At 44.3% G+C, this 20,450-nt stretch overlaps 1 protein-coding gene across 1 annotated transcript; it reads right to left on the bottom strand.

Annotated features, from left to right (window-relative positions):
- Positions 1-6,153: 6,153 nt before the first annotated feature.
- On the bottom strand, positions 6,154-8,725 carry SOX2 (SRY-box transcription factor 2). The gene has a single exon (XM_045502865.1). It carries the CDS (start codon positions 8,235-8,237, stop codon positions 7,272-7,274), a length of 966 nt encoding a protein of 321 aa, XP_045358821.1. The 5' UTR covers positions 8,238-8,725; the 3' UTR covers positions 6,154-7,271.
- Between the last annotated feature and the right edge of the window lie 11,725 nt (positions 8,726-20,450).

The raw sequence follows: 20,450 nt of genomic DNA on the forward strand, positions 1-20,450 counted from the left end.
GCTGGTGGGGATGGAGACCGGCTCCACTGGCCTCACTCTGCAAGTGTACGGATTGCCCTTTCTGGAACACTCAAACGAATCATTTCATCCCTGAGGCCCTGCAGACCCTGACGTCACGAGGTGGGGGTGGGGGCGCAGTCCCGCTTCTGGCCTGGCCGCCAGCGATAAGAACCCTTGGGAAGAATTCACCGCTTCTTTTAATACAGTAATTATTTTTCTGCCTTCTGCGGGTGTGGGCGGCTCCTGCCCAGAATGCCGGCATCCCTCCCTTCAAGAAGATGCCCAGGGATGGCAAGTTTGCAGGATAACTTCCTAGGCCAACCCGAAGCCAGAAAGAGAACTGGCAAAGGAAGCAGGGTCCTCTGAAGAAGGCGAATTTCACCTGCTAAGGCCAGAGAGGAGGGCCTAATTTCTGGATTGATCTCTAGAGTCTAAAATGGGAACCTCTTGCCTTCCCTACCACCTAACTCCGTTGGACTGTAAGAAAAGTAGCAGCCATCAATTAATCCCATTTTGTGTCAGTGGCCTTGTACTCCTTCTCTCCCGGGTAAAGATGTATTATCCCTGTTTTACAAATAGGACATGGATGTATCCTCCATCCTTATCTACTCTGATCCTGGAGGGGCCCAATACTCCGGGGCTCCGGGGAGCCCAAACCACTCCTGTGGTTACCCACAGCCACGTCAATTTCAATTCGTAGCCTCTGGCATCGGCAAGTACTAAGAGCTTGATTACTAATGGTGAGCTTTGGCACCAATCAGGGGCACGCAACCTTTTAAAAGTAAAGGACTGAGGGGGAGAGGGGAGAGGAAGGCAGGACTCAAGTAACACAATCTCTGATTTGGGAGGTTTGGGGCCTAGAACCATCCTTGGGGTCACGGGGTCAACATGGAGCCTGCTAGCGCTGAGGTGAGGGAGGTAGAGAACTCCGGAGTAAGCGAGAGGGCCCACAACACCTCCGGAGACATTCCAGACTTGGGCGACGTGCGACCGTCCAGAGCTAAGAGAGGGAATCGGGCCGTTTTGGCAGGGTCCGGTCGGAGAAAACTTGAGCCCTACGCAGCACCTTCCCAGGGAGCCCCATGGGAGCCTCGGCTAGGGCCACGGTGACGTCAGGTCCCCGGTCGGCGCTGGCCCGCCTCAGCTTCCATCTGCCCGCGCAGCCGCTCCGGCGCGGGCTGCGGCGGGCTCCCCAGGGCAGGCGGGTGGGAGGCCCGAGCGCTCCCGGCCCTGCGCCGCGCCCCGCACCGAAGCCCAGAGAGGAAGGCAGAAGATAGTTCAAAGCGCCGAAATCTTTACTAACAGCGCACACTTCTTTCTGTGAGTGCAGATAGACGAGGGTAATGAAATGAACGACTCCTTGAAGGTTCTAAATCACCTGACACTTCTTTGCAAAGTAGAGCAAGCATCTCAAGTCCAAAAGCCCAGAAGCAGCAAATATCTTTGCGTCCTGAAATGAGAGGACGTTCTATTTGCTTTTGAAGAGAAACTGAATACACCACTCAAGGAAACAGAAATATCACTATTACACCAAAATATAAAATAAAATCCATCTAGACCTGCATGCAGAAAGAGTTCTCTGCCATGGGAAATCTTGGCCTTGTCTTAGTAATCCATTCTCCCAGAGATGTCTCATAGGTTAAAAAAAGAAAGTCAAGTCCATTATTTCCTAAAAGCTACAGAAGCAAAACAGAACCACTGAAAACAAGAATTGTAAAACTGGACAGCATTATGAGAAGGAAGAGTGGTTACAAGTCTCCCTGGGTGATATCAGAGGCAGGTTTCCCAGGAAGTTTTTAATAGAAAATAACTATGAAAGACACCAAACTAATTCTCTGGTTTGGTCAATTTCTCTGTCTTTGGAAAGCTCCTTCCACAGCTGCTTACTCTAAAACTCCAGAGGCTGTGTCCCTTTGAATTTTATGCACACTTTCACAGTAAAGTTCAAGTGTTTCTCCCCCTTCTTCTGGCTTTATGGGATCTACCTCATAGACGAGGTCCCTAAAGAAATACACCAACCATCTTCCAACTTCAGTCAAAAAAAAAAAAAAAAAAAAAAAAAAAGCAAAGGAAAGAAATAAATCAACCCTCATCCTCAATCTCACTTGTGGCTGTCCAAGGCAGTCTTTACTCTGAAAGCAGGAAAAGGCAGCATAAAAAACGGAGTGAGATGCAAATTATTTTAAGGCAATAATGGGTGTGTGTGTGTGTGTGTGTGTGTGTGTGTGTGGAAAGTGTTGGAGAAGTGTTAATTCAAGTCTCTGCTAAAGCTCATGGCAAAGGAAACTCCTTCCATGAATCAAAATATGAGGACCTGTTTTACAAAATTCTCCAAGAACCAGAAATAAAGGGAAGACGATATAAAAAACTCTTTCATTACAATAAATAAATAAATAAGCAGTGCCAACTAGCAGACGACCAAACCACAGTCAAACTTCAATCCCAAAGCAGTTAGCTATAAACTGTTAGCAGTTGAAAAGTAAACCTGTGCACACAAAGGCACTGTTTAATTTTCTTCTTGTAAGGGTTCTAAATGAAGACCCAATCACTATGCAGTTAAGCGGTATTTCTTGTCCCCCTGAGGCGCTGATCAGTTCTTTTTAATGTGAGAAAACTGGCGACTCAAAACCCGTCAATGGAGCTCCCACAACAAAAGTTCTGAAAAGCTGAATGAATTGGGTTTGTAATTACTGCATCCCGTTCCCCCACCCCTTGCAGCTTATCTCTTATTCATTCACCTTATATTATTGTCAAGGAATCTTACTCTCAAAATCATTCCCTTACCATTTTACCCAGGGCCACGGAGGAACTTATGACAGAGCAGAAATGGAACACTCACCAGGTCCCCCCTCACCCCACTACACCTGGAGGTGTTCAAGCCAATAGGTGGGGAGGGAAGGAGGGACTATCTCTTACCCCAATTTACTGAGTGTACTAGAACTCCGCGTACTCAGCCTATGGAGACTTCCATTTTAAAACCCGAATTTTATTGGCAAACAGCAGTGTGTGCCCTTTCTAAATTCAGAACCTGCCTGAGTCTCTGAAATCCTGTGACATCTCCACTTAGAAAAGGCAAAGGTTATAAATAATTTCCCTCCCCTCTCTCCCTAAACTGCAAGGCCCTAAAAGACCTTGCCAGGCGTGATGTAGAATCTAAGATAACTTACTATGTTCTTGTTTCTTTCTTTTAAATCAAAACCAGCAAATGAAATAGAAAAAGAAACTATAATCCCCCCCAACTCTCAGCCCAGGAAAAGGTTTTATGAAAAAGTCAGCTTCAGAATGCCAGGGCTCTGTGTGTATTTCAATCCAAGGCATGGCTGATGGAGAAGATTCTCCTGAGATTTCCTACTCTAAGAATGTGTCGGTTCTAGAAATAAGTACAGCTATTACAACCAAATCTACTAGCAGACTAAATAATTAATTGAAGCGTTGCTCTTTGACCCTGGAAAAGTCCAGTAGGGACACGTTTATAGTAATAATACCTCCGAATGAGCCCTTGTCAAATATTCATTTAGTGGTTAATGTGAGCCATTTTCCCCTGGGACCGTCTGTAATACCAGCTTCCCAGCATTGGCAAGAAACCTTGCTAATCTACTACAGCTCAGCAAAATATTTTAACGCTCTTTATTTAAAGTGGGGGTGGGGAGCACGGGGAGAGAAAAAAAATTGCAGAGGGAACAAACTATAATCTCATCCCTCTACACATTTCCATTCCATGTATAAGTTTAACAAAACATTAAATTCACCCCCTTTGACTGGAAATTGAATGGTTTTAGTGAATAGAATAATATCCCAAGGAAGAAACTGAACATTCAACAACTAACTTCAGCACTGAGAGATAACCATCTCTGGGAAAGTTTATGGGTTTATCCCCTTCTTGGAAATCACATTATAATTAAAATACTGTATGTTCACTATTAATCTAGTCATGAAACTACACATCTTGGGGAATCATTTAATCCAATCAAATAAATGATGAAATATATACCACTTTCCTCAAATGCAGTTTATAAAAAGAATGTATTTAAGAACAAAATAATTTGGCTTTCAGTTAGGGGCTATGGAGGAATAGGAGGGAAAATGGGAGTTCTCTTGTTTTAGGCAGAAAGTGACAATCACTCAAAACTAGTTCAACTTCCTGAAATTGCTCTCTTCCCTCTTGCAAAACATTTGAACCTGAGCATTTGGCCAAAAAGTTGTTGCTTTTTTTAGTCTGATCCTGTGGGTTCTTTTATTTATTTATTTACTTTAATTTTTTTTTTTAAGGGAGCCTGGTGCAGTGCAATTACTCTGAATGCAATACATATTTCTAATATATCTCTAATTTTTCAAAAATATACACACCATATAGTTGATTGGCTCAAATTCCGAGAATATCCTCCCCACCCCCCAGCAAGATCATTTGGATCTTTATTCAAAGTTTCTTTTATTCGTATGTGTGAGCAAGAACCGGCGAATGTGCTCATTACCACGTGAATAATCCGTATATGCATTACAATGGCTGGCCAGGCCGGGGGAAATTCTTTTAGAGTCTCTGCATTAATTAGGGGGGGAAATGCCTCGCTTAGAATTGGGAACTGGCATAATAATTGTCCTTTACCCTAAAATGAGGATTTTAAGAAAAGAAATAAATAAAAACCAATACCCGCCTAAAATAAAGCAATCCATATGAAATAAAAATACAGAAAGTATGAGGATATTTCCAGCTGAGCCCAGAACTGATATTAGCAACACCACGAGAAAGGAATACTTTCTTGGAAAAGGCGAAAGTGCACACCAACGGGTTGAGCTAACTTAGTGGCTGCAGCCGGTATTTTACTCAAGGGTGGAAGGCGCTGCCGGATTCCAACTTCTCCAAAGTTGTAGCAAGTTGACACAACAAGCCCTTGAAATGTGGGTAGCAAACCCACGCTCTTAAGTATGCCTGACTCCTGTTTCCTGGTCCCTTGTGGTGGGGGAAGATGAGCGAGGTAAGCAGTAAATAAAGAAGAAAAGTCTCTGAGTCGGTCTTACAGATTCTCCGGCTGCGCCAAAGCGCGGGTCGGTTGTGATGTAGAAACATCGTTAATTCAAAGACCGTGGCGATCCCCCCAACTTTTTCGCTCCCACTGTGGACAACTAGAGTCTTTCTTTACCTTTCCTAGGGCAAAAGAAAACAACAAATCCAATCTTGTTTCCCCACCCCTTTCCCCTCCCCCTACTTCTCTACTACCGTAGTAAAACATGGTTAACAGATCAAAAGCATAATCATCTCCAACTGTGATTAGCCCGGACAAAGTAAAATATCTACCTCAGAGTTGATTGTTTTCTTCTTTAATATGGCTGTTGCCTGGCTTCTCTTTTGCTTGTTATCAGCTGCAGAGATATCCGATTTGGGACTACAGGCTTGGACCCGCGCTGCCAATTTAAGAAATGGAATTCGTGGAGGGAGAGAGAGGAAAAAAGAAAATAAATAATAATAATAATAAATAGCCGTGATAAGTCGGGGGGGGGGGTTGTAAGATGCTCTTTGCTTTCCCTCTCCCCTAAACAGGAGAATGTAGAGGAGAAAGTTTATGAAGTCAAGGAACAAAGAAAGCAAACCACTTGTTTCCTCTCAAACAATAGCAGGGCTGAAGTAATCCAAACACCCACCCAGCAGATGAGCACTTTGCATGTCTAGTTTGCAATTATTCCGATACAAGAAGCATCATTTTCCCCTATAACCAGGTTTCCAAAGGGCCATTGTGCATTGAAGAAAACGAAAACAAAACCAGCCAACCTGGTTCTGATTTGGCTCAATACCCCATCTGCTGAGCCACATGAAAATTTTCAGAATTGACTCCTTCTTTCTGGCAACAAGTGGCATAAATCAGTTTTAAGTATAAGTCCCCATCATGCTTATTCATGCTGCTTAGAAAAGGAGGGGGTGGATTTACAATATATGTCTCTAGTTTCTATTTTAGAAATGACACAAGCATTTCAATTTTTTGAGAGTACTTATTCAGTTAATCATTCAGACATTTATTTGTTGCAGTTAACATTAGCACATGCTACTGGACTAGAATATCAAGGTTTTAGATATTTTGCTTTCCTGGCTGAGCACAGTATATACCCCGAGGAGTTATGTATAATCAGTGTTATCCAAATAAATGAAAGACTCAAACATAATTTCAGTGTCCATATTTCAAAAATTTATTTATCTCAAACTGTGCATAATGGAGTAAAAACTTAAGTTGAAAATGTACCTGTTATAAGGATGGTATTAGTTCAAATATATACATGGATTCTCGGCAGACTGATTCAAATAATACAGAGCCGAATCTTTAAAATACAACTACGGAAAATAAAGGGGGGAAAAACCTTAAAATATCACAATAAATTTACAGAAATATTACAAACCATAAGAAAATATTTCAAACACAGTAATTTCATGTTGTTGTTGTTGTTTTATCTGAACAAAATGGAAAGTTGGGAAACAAAAGCTATTATAAATTACCAACGATGTCAACCTGTATGGCCATTTTTGCTTTTAACAGTAAGTTAAAAAAAATTTAGTACAATCTAAAACTTTTGCCCCTTTAAAGACCACGGAGATGGTTTTGCCAGTACTTATTCTAATGTTTTCCTTTTGTACAATTTTAAACAATTAAAATGTCCAAATCTGAATAATTTTCTTCTTTCCACGTTTGCAACTGTCCTAAATTTCAGCTGCAGAATCAAAATTCAGCAAGAAGCCTCTCCTCGAAAAATATTGGCAAATTCTCAGCTTATAAACAATGGACATTTTGATTGCCATGTTTATCTCGATAAATACTGTACAAAAGTTGCTTGCAAATATTAAAACATTTTTTTCGTCGCTTGGAGACTAGCTCTAAATATTATTGGTAAAGACTTTTGCAAACTTTCTGCAAAGCTCCTACCGTATCACTAGAACTTTTAAAAAGTTTTGCGTAGTTTTCTTTCCTCCAGATCTATACAAGGTCCATTCCCTCGCCCTCCCCACCCCACCCCCCTGGTTTCCTCTGTACAAAAATAGTCCCCCAAAAAGAAGTCCAGGATCTCTCATAAAAGTTTTCTCGTCGGCATCGCGGTTTTTGCGTGAGTGTGGATGGGATTGGTGTTCTCTTTTGCAGCTGTCATTTGCTGCGGGTGATGACTTTTTTTTTTTTTTTTTTTTTTTGAGCGTACCGGGTTTTTTTTTCTCCATGCTGTTTCTTACTCTCCTCCCATTTCCCTCGTTCTTCTTTGAAAATTCCTCCCCCCCCCTCTAGTTCACTGTCCAGCCCTCACATGTGCGAGAGGGGCAGTGTGCCGTTAATGGCCGTGCCGGGCACCGGGCCGCTCTGGTAGTGCTGGGACATGTGAAGTCTGCTGGGGGCGGCGGGCTCCGGCACCTCGGCGCCGGGGAGGTACATGCTGATCATGTCCCGGAGGTCCCCGGCCTGGCAGGGCGCCCTGGAGTGGGAGGAAGAGGTAACCACGGGGGGGCTGGAGCTGGCCTCGGACTTGACCACCGAGCCCATGGAGCCAAGCGCCATGCCAGGAGTGCCCTGCTGCGAGTAGGACATGCTGTAGGTGGGCGAGCCGTTCATGTAGGTCTGCGAGCTGGTCATGGAGTTGTACTGCAGGGCGCTCACGTCGTAGCGGTGCATGGGCTGCATCTGCGCGGCGCCGTGCGCGTTGAGGCCCGGGTGCTGCGGGTAGCCCAGCTGGTCCTGCATCATGCTGTAGCTGCCGTTGCTCCAGCCGTTCATGTGCGCGTAGCTGTCCATGCGCTGGTTCACGCCCGCGCCCAGGCCGGCTCCCACCCCGACCCCGCTCGCCATGCTGTTGCCGCCCGGAGCCAGCAGCCCGCCGGGCAGTGTGTACTTATCCTTCTTCATGAGCGTCTTGGTTTTCCGCCGGGGCCGGTATTTATAATCCGGGTGCTCCTTCATGTGCAGCGCTCGCAGCCGCTTGGCCTCGTCGATGAACGGCCGCTTCTCCGTCTCCGACAAAAGTTTCCACTCGGCGCCCAGGCGCTTGCTGATCTCCGAGTTGTGCATCTTGGGGTTCTCCTGGGCCATCTTGCGCCGCTGCCCGCGGGACCACACCATGAAGGCGTTCATGGGCCGCTTGACGCGGTCCGGGCTGTTCTTCTGGTTGCCGCCCGCCGCCGCCGCGGTGGAGTTGCCGCCGCCGCCGCCGCCGCCGCCCCCCGAAGTTTGCTGCGGGCCCGGCGGCTTCAGCTCCGTCTCCATCATGTTGTACATGCGGGCGCTGTGCGCGGGCCCGGCCCGCCGGCGGCCGCCGACCCTCGGCCCGGCCGGGACTTTGGGGGGCCCGCGGGCGGGGGGAGAGGAGGAGGGGAGGCGGGCGGGGGTGTCGGGAGCGCAGGGCTCCGCGAGAAAAATCAGGCGAAGAATAATTTGGGGGAAGAAAAGAGAGAGAGAAGCAAACTGGAATCAGGATCAAAAAAAGCGCTTCCCTCCTCTTCTGGCCGATCCTGCCGCCGCCGATGATTGTTATTATTATTTTTTGGAAAGGCTTAAGCCTGGGGCTCAAACTTCTCTCCCTTTCTTTCTCTCTCCTCTTCTTTCTCTCAGTCCTAGTCTTAAAGAGGCAGCAAACTACTTTCCCCCTTTTGCAAACACTCTCTTCTCTGCCTTGACAACTCCTGATACTTTTTTGAACAAGTTAATAGACAACCATCCATGTGACGGGGGCTGTCAGGGAATAAATGGGTTTCCAGCGACCAATCAGCGCGCGGCGGCTCCTCCACTCGAGCCCAGCCTCGCAGCCGGGTTTTGCATGAAAGGGGGCGGGGCCTGCCGCGCCGCAGGCCGCGCGGGGGAGGCGAGGGGAGGAGGGGGAAGGAGGGAGGGGGAGGCGGCTCCCACAGCCAGCCTGCCAGCCACTGAGAAACCTTTGTATCCCCTCTCGCAGCAACAGGTCACACCACACGCCTTTTCGAAGGAAGTGGGTAAACAGCACCAAGACTGCGATTTTTTTTTTTCTTCTTCAAACTTAATATTGATTTACTTTTTGCTGCGGGCTGCTGAAACGAGGAAGGGGCGCGAGAAGCCGCTAAGGTGTGGGGGTGGGGCACGGCAGAGTGGGTGGTTCAGGACGACTGTCCTACTAGTATTTCAGGAAACAGGCGGTGCAGGAGTTGGTGTGTCATTGTTGTCCCGCTCCTCCGCATGCTCCCCCCCCCCACAGCCGCCCCCCCCCACTCCCTCCCCCGCTCCAGCCTCCTCGGTGCTTCTGCCTAACCTCGCTCTTCCCCTCGCCCCTCTTCCTCTACAGGTGCCGGCACTAGTTCGCCCCTTTCTTACACTGTCCCGACAAGAAGTTATGAGACGGAAAGCTCAGTGCTCCAAACCCTCCTAGCTGCCACGCACTTTGCTCTGTTTTAAGCATAAATCCTGCTGGGACTCTGTGGCCGACTCCGCACTTGAGGGGAGGCCGGGCCTGGGGAAGCTGCGGCATGCCTGCTGTCCCCTGACCAGCTCGGCTCTGGCCCCGACACTGCGGCTTCTCCCCTTACCCCCAGCCTCATCTCCCACCATCTTTCTCCGTTCAGTCGACAGAAGGGGGATGCCCCCACTCTCCTCCTCTCTCCCCGTTCTCCTCTTGAGCCTCCCCCAAAGCAGGATTTCAGTTGGGCGAGTTTCAAAAGGAGGTTAGGGGAAGAAGCAGATCAACAGAAGGACCTTCAGAAGCGCAGACTATAGAGCAGCGTCGTGTCAACTTCCTGGCATCCCTCGGCAGAGTATGGAGGCGGCATTTGGGCCGCACTCACAAACTCCCTCCCACGCAGAGTTCCCAGGACTCGGGCAGCACCAGCTCTGCCATTCCCCCTTGTGACTTCTACTGTGGTGGCCGCTCTGCCTGGGCCGCCGGGTCTGGGACAGCGCTTGGAGGGGACTCCAGGCCTGGGAGGCGGGTGTGGTGCTCTCCAGGCACAGGTGCAGGCAGTGCAGGCTGGAAGAAGGCCGCCAGGACTGGGGACGGAGGGAGCCCAGCGAGGCCGGGGCTGGAGGAGGATGCGATGGAGGCGGGGGGTAGGGGCTCAGGAATCCTGCCCGCCCAGGACCCAAGAGGGTAATTTTAGCCGCTCTCCCATTGTCCCGACGTAAAGATTTCAATAGGTAGGCGCTCAATGCGGAGAGCAATGGCAGCACGTCCGTTACAAATAGGTAGTTTTGTTTCTCTTGTTGTCGCTACACGGAGTCAAACAAAGCCCCGTCTAAGTTTCCTTCCACTCTCTTGTTGGGATCTTTGTGGCTAAAATGCACTTGACTACAAAGCGGGGGGGGGGGGGGGAGTGGGAGAAAAAAAAAAACCTGATGCCATTTCTTTTTTATAAAGGGCTTAAACCATGAGGGTTACTTATTTTCTTTCTTCTGTAACACTCTCTCCGCCCCCCTCCTTCCCTGATCTATATACCCTTACTCACCCTAAGAAAATGTTCTGAATAGTATCTGTCGGCCACGTTCCATTTATTATCTTTACAAAACTTTGCATTGTTTTGTTCCTTACTAACCTTCTTCCCATAACCATCACTACCCCCACTCCAACTTCTCCAATCCCTGCCCTCCGGGGCTTTTCTGTTCCCGTCAAACTCAAAATAGGCATGCTCACTGGAAAGCCAGAAAAGTTGAGAAAAGAATCCTGTAGACTTTTCTTTATAAATTATTATTTCCAATCAACCTCCCCTCCCCCAACAGTGTCTTCTTTTTCTCGCAAGTTATGGTTTGTTTTAGTTCTTGGGAACCCGGGAAGGGTGAGACTGGCCTTCTCGAAACGGATAAATATATGGCACTCTTTAAAACAAAATAATGTCTTCTGTTTATTCGAGGTGTAATATTAAGCTAAACACGGACATGGAGATTAGGAAGAGAAAAGGTTAGAGGCTCGGAAGACAACACCGAAGCCACCAGGCTTTTCAGCGCGTCTGGTTTTAGGGATGTAGCTGGTGCGCCCCCTACTGGTGAATTCGCTTTTCCAAGACTACAGTTTTGCTTTTACCTTTAAAAAAAGGTGTTTGGAAATAATTTTTTTTTTTTTTTAAATGAGGGGACTGGGAGGAAGATCCACTAATTACACGTAATCTAAACAAAAGAAAAGTTAACATATCATATAAGCTATGGAACTAAATCATAAGAATCAGATTTAATTTGCTTAACTTAGAAATGTACATATAACCTCCAGATAAGTAGGAGGTTAAACCTTGGGAAAAAATAGGTACAAATTATGAGATTCAACATATGAATGAATTATGATTGTCCAGATGCCACGAAGGGCAGACCAAGCATTCACTTTATGATTGTGTATGCATTGGTCTGCACTTAGTAGCATTATTCTGAAAACTTTAAAAAAGCTTACGGATAATTAAGTTTGAAGGAAAAGAAAAACAAACACACAAACAAACAAACAAACAAGGGATTGATGTGGATAATGGTGTATGTGTATTAAAATAAATATTAATAATGGATAGTTACAGAAACAAATGTTTGTAATCTTCTCTCTCAAGGGGTAGTAGTAGGAGGCACAAATATTTCCTTGGGATAATATATAAAAGCTTTTATACATTCTCAGATGCATGTGTTTGTGCCTGAACTCTATAATAATGCATTTAAGAGGTTAAAGGGGCTGGCTAGGTCTTTTGTTAATTGCTTTTATCATATAAATAAGCTATGGAAATACATTACAATTGTGTTATCATTGGTTGCATTTATTTACAGCTTTATTTTAATTAAGCCTGCTGTACTTATCAAGGCAATAAACTAACTGTGGCTGGCATTTATGCATAATAATGTGCTATGAAAATAAGATTAAAGAAGATGGTGATAGCAGAAACAATTTTCTCATTAGATTTTTTAGAACATATGCATTAAAAAAAAAAAAATCAGATCACCGGCCACTCTATTTCAATCCAGCATCATCACTGGCCCCTAAATATAATAATAACTATAATAATCACAATAGATGATAGAAGCAGCACTGTTTTAGGTTTATAACAGATGGCTACAGTACTAATAACAATACACCATTGACTACTAGGGTATCAAAATAAGACTTGGAAGAGGGTGCTTCATCCCTCAAGAATTTAAAAATGTTGCCATTGGCACAATTTATGAAAATTTAAAGTGCTTAATCTAAAGGAAGTATAACATTTCCCTTTCATGGGCAGCAAAAAGCTGTATACTTTTAGAGCAAGATTAGAAATTAAGAACAAAATGCATAACTCCTAGGATATTCTGATTTAATTTTGTTTTACTATAGGCCCCAGCCCCAAACCCTTAACTGATTAAGTGTAGCTCAGTTTTATCTTTTGCACTGATATTTCTCTCCTAAACTCCCCTCATCCCTCCTCAAGTATTATATCTGAAGCCAACTAACAATTTTGTGGAGATAGGGGACTGTAGACTTATTTTTTCTTCTTAGTGGCAAATAGAGGTTTAACTTGCAGTAATTAGGTGAGAACTAGCCAAGCATCTTACTATTATGATGCTTGTTAAAAAACGCTTCTTTTCTGCATCTGCATTTGAGTGTGTTCCCTCCTCTCTTAATCTTCTTATGGAAATGAAGGCAAACGGCAGGGAACCTGCAGAGTCTTGGAGAATGTCCTTGTTAACTGGAATTTCTCAGCATTGCTAATTAGCAGAGTTTGACGACCACCAGTATTGGGGGGAAAGCTCTGTTTAACCACTCACAAACCATTCCGAGGAAGAGCAGACTAATTTTATTTTGTAATTAAAATCTGAAAAGGGCCCTATTTGACAGTTAGGGCTATGAGAGTTTTATCTCCCCGTGAAATAATTACTGCCTTGATAACTCAATTTTCTGAAAAATGTCAACTGTGGGCTCCAAAAGTTTTAATTTCATTACGTAAGGAAAAAAAAAAAAGAGAGAAAAATAGAATAAAATGTACAGAAAGGCTTTCTAATTCTGGAAGTGGTTAAATATATTAGGAGCCAGATTTGGCCAAATGAAGGGCTTTTTTCTCCCTTTTTTTGTTATGTTTCCTCCGGATCCTAACCTTCCAGCCTTCTCCACTGAAAGCGACCATAGCACTGAACAGACTGCAGTGAAAAAGATGATACCAGTAGTGTGGTAAGGGGCATATAAACTAAAAAGAGAAGTACGGCAGGCCAAGAAAAGTTTGTGATTTTAAAAGCCAAAAATAGAGGAAAATTCCAACATGTAGGACAATGCTGGTGCAATCTGGTAAGATGAGATTTTATTGATATTTATCCCGTAACTCAAGAAAACTGAGAATTACAGCGTCAGGAGACTGGTATAAGCCAATTTAAAAAATGTTTCCTTCTTCCAAGTTGCAAAAAAATGTTCCTCCATCACCTCAAATTGCAGTGTGCCACAAGGCTTCCTGAATGATCAACACTTAATTCTTCAAGATATGTGAAACAAACACAGATCAATGAAGGTAAAGAAAAGCATTAGAAAATTTCTTTTCCTTACAAAAGCATCACATATTTTCCAAAAATAATAAGTAAGCCAGAAAAAGTTGGGATATTGAAACTAAGAGCAAAAATTAGAATAGAACTGTGCTGTTATCAAACTTCACTTGCTTTAGACTGAAGGATCCCTCGTGAGATCCTAGAGGGGATACTGCAATTTTTATAAAGCAGTTTTCAAAATGAGAGAAATTCTTTCATCTACATTTCCTCCATTTTCTTTCTATTGCCAAACTTGTCAGATTTTGGAAGTGTGAAAAATTATTGACAGGAACTATAATATATGTTTCTAGATGATACACAGAGCAAGCACATATCTCTATCCCTTTTTTATTTACTAAGACATAAATATGCATATGGATGCATGGTAGATTGGCAATTTAAAATTCCTTAATTATATTTTTTCTTCTTGTCTGTCCCTTCAGCACCTTGCCTTTAATTTCCAGAAGTGGTATTACACGTAACAAATGAACAAGGGGATAACAAATGCTATTTCAGTCCAGACCCAATTTCACCAAATAATTTCACTCAAGGGCTGTAAGGACCCTTGAAACCTAAGGAATGCAGAGCTGCTCTGAATCCAGCTCCTTTTTTTATTCACTCTCTTTCATCTGAATCCCACTGATGAAATAAATACATTTTAAGAAGAATTCAAGGATATAAAGAAAACCAAATATATTTCTCCCTTCAAATTATAGCAACAAAAGTAATATATAATCACTTGTGTATGTCTTCAGGGCTATATATAACAGTCATCATATTGCTTAGAGTATTTCATATATATGTATCTTCTACATATATCCCAGCTCAAATATTTTCTGGAAAAAAGGATTCCCGTTTCACGATTTCATTTCCATTTCTGAATTGTCAAGTAGTTTTAACGTAAGACCTGTCTCTGCACTGCAGCTGTTGTCCAGGGGAAAATGCAGTGTGCCCATTAAATGATCTAATTATTTTAAATAGAAATTCTCTTAAAAAAAAAAAAAAAGACAAACTGAGAATTTAAAGAGACTGTTACCAGTGCTTTCCAGTTACATTGACAAAAAATGAACCTATGATTTTGATTTTAAAAATCAGAAGACAGGAATGAAAAACAAAAACAAAACCAAGCCAACAGAGCACCAGGAACTGCAAGTGGCCCAACAAATCCATGGCCCTGTTACACCTCTAAATCATTGCTTGGGAGTCTAAATACATATCTCCCTGACTGACCATGCTATCTTGCACAATTAATCATCCCAAAGGAACAGGGATTCCTTAGAATCCCAATTTTCCAGTGACTAGGATTGTTACCCTGATGTTAGGAAAAAGACAGTCACCATTTTAAATTCTCCGACTGTGATTATTTCATTGAGTTGTGACCACAACCTTTGTGGGAAAACAAACTGAAGCTTCCTTCGGATTTCTCTAGACTATATTAAATGGTACATGAATGACAACCCCAGTGCATGCCAAGCTTCACACTCACTGCACCGGCAATCCACCAAGAAGGGAGAACATTTCTCCCTTCGTCTGGTTCCTTCCAAACTCCTGAAATGGGATTTGTCTTCTTTCTTCTGGAGATCTCATCGTGTGCACTGCTTGTGTGTTACCTTCAAGCCCCCTTTGCAGAAGTACAATCAGACATAATACAAACTCAAAAAGTGACAACACTTTTGAGAGAGCAGAAGGCAGAGGTGTTTGGCACCTCAAAAAGCAGGTTGGGGAAAGAAATTAGATCTGTTAACATGTGTGAGGGACAGGAGTACTATCAAAGGAAAAGGAAGGAAGTCTTTCACCTGTTTGTATGAAAAGAAGCTGAAAGCAAATCATTAAAAAAAAAATCACCTACACCATCAGCCCTAAACAAAACTACTACCCACTTTTTCTCAGAGTTGCAGCGGTGGCTAGCCCTGGAAAGTGCTCTAAATCAAAGTGTGCACCCATCCTGGGCGGCCTGGCATGCTCAAGGCCTCCCATTGACATCTGGAGCCCTCTCCCGAAAGCTCTTCTGGCCTCAAAAGAGATGTCTGAGAAGTCTGCCTTCCCAGGGGCCCACTTCTACTCACTCCCTATTGCCCCTTTTCCAGCCCTGGCTCAGATGGAGTTGGGTTTCCAAACCCATCCCAATGGAATTCTCAGATGACTAGCCTGATGATAATCTTTAAAGGCTCCTTCGGAGCTAGGACTCTGACTTTTATCTCCCCTCCCAACCTTCTTCCCTTTTTTGTAGGCTCTCCCCATTCCTTTTCTCTCCCGCCCCAGCCCCCCTCCTTAATTTGAAGATCATTGACACGATAGGCTGTAATGAGTCCTTCAGAAACTGTTATGATCTACAGTGACAATCTCTGCACCTAATTCACAGATTATTGACAAGCACTGTGGGCTCAGTGGTGTCAAGTTGTACTTGTGGTTTCAACACCCTTCAGCAACCCACGTAGCAGCTGGGCCTTGGATTAGGACCCACAGTCTGGCAGTGTTGATCTGCCAGTTGAGTGGTAGAGAGATGAGTATCTGTCAATATCTCAGCTCCTTCAAGCCCTGTGTCTTCGTCTGTCTCAGGGCTGGGTCAAGGGAACTAAAGGTTCTTCAAAGTTTAAAAACAAAGTAAAAGAGCAAACTTAATGAATGAAGGCTCATCCTTGAATCGTGGTCTTAATAATGAGTCATCTGCTCCACCCCCAAATAGTTACCAAACTCCGAGCCACATACACTGGCTTTCATAGTCAGGCTTGGGTTCAGCAAGAACGGTTTGAGGTATGGAGGGGAGAGAGGACTGAAAACTTGGCACAGAGTTAGTGGGCTCAGGCAAGACTGGCCCATTATCCGGGATCGTCCCCAGAATCGGGCAAGATTGACTACTTACAAAGCAGGGCACTCTGCCAAGAGGCGCGGGTTCAGGCCTGGCCGCTGGGACAAGAGACCCCAAATGCCCGCTCCTCCCCTAAAAGGCGCATTGCGGCTGCAGGGAAATGCGGCCCCGTTGCCAGCCGTGCGGTTTTGCCTGCTTCTAAGGAGTCAGTCACTCGCTGTCCCCTCCCCAGTCCCCCAAGATGGAAGGGCTGCCTTCCTGCTGGCCGCCGTGGGGCGTGGGATTCCGGCAGGGGCTGAGGCCGCCTGAAACCACAGAAATGACACTGCGCTGGGAAAACTGGGTGGCTTTCCCAGGCCTAGGCCACCCACTTATTTAGTTCTCTTTGCTAAACTAGGGGTTGCGCTCTCACCTGGGGCCCTGGGAAGTTGGGGACACACTGCCCCCCTGCAGCCAAGTGCGGCTCCTCCCCCTGGCTTCTCCCCACAGGTTGGGACCCCCCGGGGGGAGGTACCAGGTCGAAATCTCCCGGCCTCTGGTTTTGCAAATTCTGCCTCCCTTCCGAACAGCAGGCATATATCCCCTTTCACGGGTCGCCTCCAAGATTCTGCTGGCTTTGGCCTCCTCTCGCCACGGGCAGCCTTGGACCGCGGCTGTCACGCACCGTTTGGTACTTTAGGAGGTTGGCGCTCGTTCACAAACTGGCCCGGACTTAACATTTCTGTAATGGGGACTCGGTTTTGTTTGTTTGTTTGCTTTTGTTTTTTGGTAAAGCAAAGGGTGGGGTTGCCTGTAGCAGGGAATCCCGCTTGCCCGTTATTTCGATAGGATTCCGGGTTAAAACGGATCAAAACCTTGATTCTTTTCCTGCCACTGTATCCAAAGTCATTTACTGAGAAACACAAGCTGAGATTCGATTCTGGAATCAGATGGAGAAGACATCTCTCATCGCACTGAACAGCAATTCCCCTGAAAACACAATCTCGGATCCGCTGATTTGGGGAGGTGGGAGGAATCAATGTAAGATCAACATAAACAAATCTCGTGGCCACAGTATTAAATATTTTAAAAGGTAATTCTGTTATGAAAACTAATCTGGTTTCCTCCAATAGGCAAAATTTTAAAAAGCAAGTCCTAAACATCTTAAGGTTTTTACCTAAAAGTTAAAATTTTAAGTACATCCCTGAAGATCGAAATCATAAAACACCTTGTTGAGATCAGGTGTTCGTTTAGCACTCGAATTGTTTTCAAGTTCATTTTAAACACCTAAACAAATCCGTATTTTCCCATTATTTTCCTGTCAGAAGATATGTCATTTTTATAGTTTATCTTTCTGAAAGAACTCAAAGTGTACTTTTACCCTTACTTGCTCACCAAAGAAAAAGGCAAAGCTCTTTCTTATGTTAACAGATACTTTTGGAGATGTAAAAGTACTCCTCTTCCCCCTAGGATAATTTGGATTCCTGGTCCAGGAAAATGCTGAATTTCAAAAGAAAATACTCTTTACCATTGGCACACCTTTCCTGAAATCCTACGGCTGAGATGCTGAGATAAAAGAAGAAAAGTGTCAGGCACCTGTTTCTTAAACAATATCTGGAATTTAACCGCTAGCCCGGAAAGGAAAAGTTTGATCAAGATTGCTTTGGGGGATGGGAAACATTCAAAGCAGAGACTGGCCTCTTAATTACACTCTGAAAATAAACAAATAAAAACGAGCAAGTTATTTCGTTTAGTCAGGGACTCAGTTACAATTCTTGAAGGACCTCCGAGGGCATTCAAGATGCTGCTGACAACGTCAAAGCAGCAAGCAGTAGCCTCTTCCGTTTTATTTTTGTAAATGTGTGCAGAACGGGAGAAGTAATTTGCTTGGTTCCCCATAGCTACAAAAGAAAGTTCTCTTTGTTTTATATCAAGCTTCTCCACCTGTTTTACTATCTCATAATCTGAAAAGAGTCCCAAACCCAAACGGGGGTAGGAGGTGGCTGCAATGTGAGAAAGAGGAATAGGTTAGTCTTCATTTTTGATTGGATTGAAATTGTGTTAACTCCTTTTTATTTTTTATTGAATTAAATTATACTATCTTTCAAGGATATAAAAACTTGTTTCCTCGCCCCATCTCCTTTTTGGAGGGTAATAAAGAGTTTTATCTAACCCCAGAGCAAGGTTCTCGCGATTTCCAGGACTGGCGCTGTGCATCTCCTACTGTGTCCAACAGGGGGCGCTGGTCACGAACCTGCGCGGCGGCTCAGCGCCGCTTCACATCTGAGCCGGGTTCCAGCCCCGGAAGGCGAGAGCCGCTCGCGGGGTCGAGTACAGAGCTTTAGTCTTCGTGGATAAAAAGAGATTAAAGGCTAAATTCTTTTTTTGGGTGTGTGTGTGTGTGTGTGTGTGGGGGGGGGTTATCAATTTTAACCAACTACGAAAATGTAGAGCTTTTTATCCTTTGATGTTCTTATAAAGAAACTCCTATCGGTTGAGGAATTACACGGTTTCTGAGCCAACACTGCAGCTACAGTGTGGGGGAAATTATTTAATTAAAAATATATTTTTCCATCTGTTCACATGATCTTTTTAGAAGTACTTAAAAAGCTGACACTGATCCCTTTGGCCTGTTAACCCTGCCCTAAGTTTCAAATACTTTAGCTATTTCGAAGGCCCTTCCATTAATTTGAAGGGGAAAAATAAAAGAGACCCAAATATTTAAATACCCCCCTAAACATTTACTGTTCTGCATCCTGCTTTTTTTTTCTTTAAATAGGGGCTTTTGTGTGATTGACATATTTCACACTGCCGATTCTGCAAAGCCAGGTATAAATGACAAGAAGCGGCTCTTAAAAAAAGCTGATGTTGGACTACATAACACCCATGTATAAGATGAAATCTAAATAATATTGTAATCCACCCACCCCCACCCTAACTTAAAAAAAAAAACAAACCTTCACCTGTATTTAAATAGCGTGTCTTTAATTACAGCAGTTGGGGATGCATGAGGCTGAAATGAAATTAGCAGTCATTACCAGTCCTTTAACTCTGTGGTGCTTTTGATCAGCACTAAATTAGCTTTCCAGTCCTAACAAAGACTCTACAGCAAGCAGTGGGCTGTAAATAAGACAGCGCGACCTGCCCTCAACACCTTTTCTCTTGTCAATCATAGCTCTATCATTCAGCCCAAGATTAACCTTTATCTACCAAATTTAAGGAAAAAAAAAAAAAAGAACGAAAGAAAGAAGAAAAAGAAAAAAGAAAAAGGAGGCGGGAAGGAAAGCCCCCTGACCACCACATGTCGCAATAACAGAGGTTCCTAAGAGGCCCCCTTAAATTGTGTTCTAATGAGCCTGTGTCAGAATCTGCAATTTCCAAATCATCCCTCCCCACCTCAGCCCCCAAGACCTCTCCAACATATTAGAAGAGTCAGAATGCTGTTCAGGTAGGAAAGGAATCCCTTTCTGCGAATTACTAATTGGGTTTGGGCCACCCTCAATAAGTCAATCTGCCATTGCCCCTTTCCTCCTCTATTAGTCTAACAAAATTTGGGGAGAGGAGGGGATGTTTGAGGAGAAGACATTGATAATTTTAAGGCATATACATAAGTTTCTGGGATGAAAACAATCAATTTACTCCACTAATAGTATCTAGTTTCTAAGCCTGCGGAGAAAAACCACCAACAGCAACAACAAAAACCCAGCTGCTTTTCCTAGTACTGAATTAAGAAAGTAAAACATTGGTTCCGATTGCCATTAGAGGGCGCCAGAGAGCAAGCCCCATCACCTCTCGCACAACTTCCCACCGAAGCCCTCCTAGCTTCCAGCTCCGCCATGCTCTGTGATTCCTTCTCTCAGGTAATATTTCCTGCTTCTCCTGTCCTCTTGTATCTCTAGCCCCTTCAATGTCAGTCTCTCATAAAGAATGAGGTATCGCCATGTCCTCTTCCTTCTCTTTTTTCACACCCCCACCCCAACCACCATCAAAATAGTAAGACGCCAGATCAAAGAGTAGCAACCCCTTAATGATATGTACCTTTTGGTTCAAATCACTCTTTCCATTCTGTGTGACCTTGGCCTGGAGAAGGGTGTTTTTTTGTTTGGTTTTGGTTTTGTTTTGGTTTGGTTTTTTTCTGTGTGTGTGTGTGTGTGTGTGTGTGTGTGTTTGTAGGGATGAGATGCTAGCATTTGACATTTTTAAGATGGAAGCCTGAGTTTTTCATTTCTGCA

The sequence above is a fragment of the Leopardus geoffroyi genome, chromosome C2, assembly GCF_018350155.1.
Source record: "Leopardus geoffroyi isolate Oge1 chromosome C2, O.geoffroyi_Oge1_pat1.0, whole genome shotgun sequence".
NCBI lineage: Eukaryota > Metazoa > Chordata > Mammalia > Carnivora > Felidae > Leopardus > Leopardus geoffroyi.